Here is a 5,262-nt window from a genome sequence, read left to right as displayed (position 1 = left end):
TTTTTAGTGTAATTATAAAGATAGGGATGGGGAATGGGATGAAAATGCTCTTACAGTTGGATCTATACTCACACAGTCACACTAGAGCTGCTAGATCAATATATAAAAGTAACATACAATAGAAATTAAAAAAAAAACTATTTTTCTTGTATATTATGATTAAGAAAGAAAGTTACATCTTTAAACCATACACAAGAACCATAAGACATAACATAAAAGGAAGTTTAGGTGTACAAATCACTTGATAATAACATAACTTCAAAACGGCCTTTTAAGGCTTTCACTAGTTTGCATAATTAATAGGTATAATAACATCTTCAATATATGTAAGCTTTCTAGACCCAACATTCAACCTCAAAGATATTGTTGCTGAATTCTGGCTCGGTTCTGTTCCCACCACATTCTTGCATGCATCTCTCCGAATCTTTCTCGACTACATATCAAACATCATAAAACACCGTTTAGTATAATCAGAACAAGTTTTAACATACTAACATGATCATGGTTTAAGGTTTGTACCTGAATCGGACCCGCCTAAGCTCACGAATGCCACCTGGCAAGGTTCTGATGGTAATGTACACACCGGGCTCATCCTGTTCAACACATTCGTTTTCCAATTCACTAGCATTGCTCAAAGAAGGCTCTCCAGATTGATCGGCACCTTGAGAAGAACTGGTTCTTCGAGAAGCCTCTAACGATGATGTCTCGGTTTTGGGCCCGCTTATGTGTGAGAATTTGGTAAGATTGGGCTGTTGGTCAAGTGAATCTGATGATGAGTAGCCTATTCCAGTTGGATTATAGAAGTTTCTAGGTGGATGTTCTTTGCTAAGTGGTGGTGTTACAGGACTGGCATCAGTAGATTCAGCTATTGAGCTCTGAAAAAAGCATAAAAGTTTTAATATTCTTTTATGTATGATTCAAAAATAATATTAGGGGGTGTTTGGTACAGAGAATGGAAAAGGAGAGAAAATAGAAATGGAAATGGAACTGTAGAGAAAGAGAATTGGTATGGAGAATGAGAATCATTTCTCTTGTTTGGTACACGAGAAAATAAACAGAGAACTCTACCATACCCAACCCCACCTCCACCCAACCTGACACCACTCACCACCGCAGCCCCACCACCACAGCCCCACCACCACCAGCACCACCACCACAGCCCCACACCACAGCCCTTTCTTCAACCACAGCCCACCACCACCGGCAGCCGCCACCAAATCCCCTTCTTCAACCACAGTACACAAGAAATTAAAAAGATTCAAATTTTTGGAACATAAGATATAGAAAAAGGAGGCTCAGATCTGTCATCACTGCCTCTTTGGAGATTTTGTGGTGGTGGTTGTGGTGGCGATGATGATGATGATAATCAGAAGCCACCTGCGACCACCGCCGATTTCCACCACCACTGTCACCCACCTGCGACCACAATCACCCGACCATCTGAAAACCCTAACCTACCATGAACCACCACTTGAAACCCTAATCTCCGTTCACCCGTACCACCTGCAACCTACAACCGGTTACCATCTCTGTGTTCACCACTGCGAACGGCGGAGACGGGGTGGTGGTTGCAGACTTGGAGACGAGGTGGCGGTTGCAGACTTGGAGACGAGGTGGTGGCCGGAGACGGGGTGGTGGCCGGAGACGAGGTGGTGATATGCTATGAGGAGGCTGCTGAGAAATGGATTTCTCTTTGTTTTAAAGAGAAATGGAATTCTCTAGTTTTAGAGAAATAGAAATGAAAAGTGGAAAACAAACAAAAGAAATATTTCTAATTCCATTTCTCCCCAATCAAATCCCTCTACCAAACACCCCCTTATGGTATTCTTGAGTATAAGTTATATTCAACAAAAGGTTAACTAACTATCATTTTAGTTATAATAAAAAAACTTATTGTCTTCACAATTAGTTAATGTAATGTGTTTTGACCTGTAAACTAACCGAAAGTGTAATAAACTGTTTGGCAGGAAATTCGTTTATTTTATAAACAAATGAACACAAACACAATTTTTTGTTCATTTAACTAATCCAAAGAACATGAACACATGTCTCATATGTTCGTTTATGTTCGCTCTTTAAAATACGATGTTCGTTTGTCTATGTTCATTAGTTTACATTTGTTTAAGTCCGTTAAAAAAATCATTTAAACTTTTTTAGGCCCAACACATGCTCTTCAAGTTTACTTTTAGTTGGTTTTAGCTCGATTAGTTCGTTCATCTACGTTCAATTATGTTGGTTTGTTTACGCTCTTTTACCGAACTGCTCGTTTATACAAATAACAAACGGACACGTTCATTTTCTTAACGAACGGACACGCACACAAACAAGAACAAAAAAAATTCCGTTCATTTGATTGTTCGCGCTAAACAAACTAACATGGACATGCTTCACTGCTTCCTTTGTTATCGTTCTGTTCCTTCACAGTCCTATATTTTCACATTTTATTCTTTTATTGTATGCAATAAAGTTGTCATTTTATCCAATATGCCTTTACTCTCTTGTCTATGTTTATACACAAATGAAAATAATGAAACCTTATATACATTAATCTTTTATGAATACATAAATAGTAAAACTAACCTCAGCCTCGGATCTTGGTGGAGACGGCAATGGTACCCCCGCCTGATTAAACCTTTGAACATTGTACAACTCCATAATCTTCTCACAATTCTCAGACCACCATCTTTGAGCTTGCCATTTGTTAAACATTTCACGACTGATAATACACAACACAATAACATTAAAACATGCCAACTAATATTACACTTAATAACATAAAGTTTATTTGTCTGTAAATTTAATTACTTTTTATAACTAACACATAAATATGCAATATTTTCAATGAACTCTAACATGGGGTGTCGATGCATATGAAGAAATAGGCACAACATGGGATGACACCAATAACAATCAATCAAAAACATTAAAATGGATTAAATTGCCAACAAATATTTAATAACCGGACCCATTCTGGGGGTTTATTAATAGGCAATTATTAAATTTAATTAATACAGTTATTGCAATATAAAATCAAAAAATTTGTGGACACATATCAACCAAACCGGACCCACATTCCCTATATCAAGCATTCAGAAAGATGTCACAGTCTCTTCCTTGGACTGTTTTTGTTTTCTTATGCAGTCTGGTTGTTAGTTGCTATGCCCCATAAATATGCTACAGAACACGTTTTCGGGTTCAAGTACAAATAAAAACTAATAATAAAGATAATAATATTTGTCAATAGTTTCAAATTTACTATTTCGGTTCAATATTAAAGTTTCATTCCAAATAAACTTTTAAACTGAAATAGTAAATTTGAATTAAATAGCTAACCTGAAACGAATTCGCTTAAGGTCGTTGCCACCACGAGTCAACGAAACAAACGTGATGAGGACACCGGGCTCCACTTGAGCGACCCATTCTTTACCTTCACCTTCTTCCATAAACACAACCGCGGTCTCAGTTCGACCACTCACCGACGCAGGAGTACTCGCACCGGTCGAAAGCCCCTTGAGTCTAGCTTCCATCTCCTTACCCCAAACCCGAGGTGTCGAATTACCCGTCCTATTATACCCGCCAAAAAAACGACCCGACATTGATCCACCGGATTCAGAGTCCGTACAACCCCTACGGGTCAGGTTGGTGTTAGCCGAAGAACCTGTACATGGCTTGCAGTGTTTGTAAGCTCCGGATGCCTTCAATGCAATGTCCTTAATCTATAAACCAATAATATTTGTTTTAATAACATAAATAAACTGTTATTTATTTTTTTAAAACGACAAATGTTACTTCTATTCTACCGTACTTTACTGCAATAAAGATAGACAGTTATATGATGTTATAAACTTATAATTAACACAAATAAACTGTTTATTTTTTTTAAACAACAAATGTTACTTCTACTCTACTTTATAGAAATAAAGAACAGTTATGATATGTGATAAACTTATAATTAAAACAATTTTACCTGAGACGTTAGCGATTTAACGGCTTGTTTGGTTCTCGGTGTAGCGGCCATGTCTCCATCGTCTTCCTCGTGTAGCGATCCACCGATCGGCTGCTTGGAGCACACGATACACGTCAACATATTCGATAATATTATCACGATCACAGAATAATATATGTTACCAAGAGCTTGAATTCGCCTGAATTATATAGTAGAGAAGTTTGAAACCAAAGGCATAAATATGTAGAACCAACAGTAGATGGATCAGAAGATGTTGGTGTAAAGTGAAACAAGCAGTGATGACACAAACGCACGTTCTCTTTTGGGTAGATGAAGGGTGAGTCGGGTGAGAATATTATGTTGTGTTGTGTTGTGTCTGACAGAAGAGGAGGTTATGATGGAATGGAAGATAAGAAGCGTGTGGGTTGTTGGTGTTATAAAGGTGATGGGTCCGAGGGGTTGCCGGTGAGTGGTAACGGTGGCCGTTGATTAATCGATGGAAAAAGGTAAAAAAGGAAGCCTAGTGAGTAGCAGCAGCAGCAGCAGCTACTTTGCATCGGTACTCCAAATCACTTTCCTCTAATGTTACATTTCATTATTTCTACCTTCTCTTAGAAATTTCATTTTTATTATTTTTGGGAGAAAATGGAAACTTTTTTTATTTTATATTTGATGGATGCTACTATAGATATTGAAATGAATAAATACTTGAAATGTAGGGAGTGTTTGGGATTGCTTATTTTTATCAACTTATAACTTAATAACTTTTTAAAGAGTGATAATGTGTTTGGAATTGCTTGTATTGTGAGAGGAAAAGTTACATAAGTTACACTTTTGTAACTTATTAACTTAATGAAAAGTTATAAGGAGGTAAAATAAGGAATCCCAAACACCCCCGTAATAAATTTGTGAGAAAATATGTACACACGGTCCTTCTTTTATTTTTCTTCACGATTTATCGTCTTTAGAAATAACTTTTCATTATCTTTCTTCTTAGTCTTTCCTGCGTGTCTTTCAGTTTTGATATAGGTTGAAAGTTTTTGTGAAATTACCGTTAAAGATAGTCTGAATACCCTTTTCTATACATGTGTATATGTAAATATAGGAGGTGTATAATAAAACTTTTGTTATAATAATTGTAAGAAAACTTTATGTAGTAAACATAAAACATGTTTTTTTTTTAATATTTTAATCTAAAAAAAACAATTAATAACATGGTTATATTATCTTTTTCTAGGAGGGGCGAGTTGTGGATTCAGGAACGGGACGTCAAGGATGATGTGGCTAGTTGTTCGTTAGGGAGCAGTATTGCACCC

General features: G+C 36.8%; 1 protein-coding gene across 1 annotated transcript; it reads right to left on the bottom strand.

Annotated features, from left to right (window-relative positions):
• Positions 1 to 249: 249 nt before the first annotated feature.
• LOC143554934 (protein Brevis radix-like 3) lies at positions 250 to 4,633 on the bottom strand. The gene is made up of 5 exons (XM_077044592.1): positions 3,968 to 4,633; positions 3,334 to 3,716; positions 2,581 to 2,716; positions 520 to 875; positions 250 to 433 (listed from the first exon to the last, which is right to left on the bottom strand). Exons 1-5 carry the CDS (start codon positions 4,085 to 4,087, stop codon positions 355 to 357), a joined length of 1,074 nt encoding a protein of 357 aa, XP_076900707.1. The 5' UTR covers positions 4,088 to 4,633; the 3' UTR covers positions 250 to 354.
• Positions 4,634 to 5,262: the final 629 nt, after the last annotated feature.

Source organism: Bidens hawaiensis, unplaced genomic scaffold (assembly GCF_021521415.1).
Source record: "Bidens hawaiensis isolate Kalapana, Puna unplaced genomic scaffold, B.hawaiensis_p1.1 tig00017886_1, whole genome shotgun sequence".
Lineage (NCBI taxonomy): Eukaryota > Viridiplantae > Streptophyta > Magnoliopsida > Asterales > Asteraceae > Bidens > Bidens hawaiensis.
This window is presented reverse-complemented; position numbering and strand designations above follow the sequence as displayed.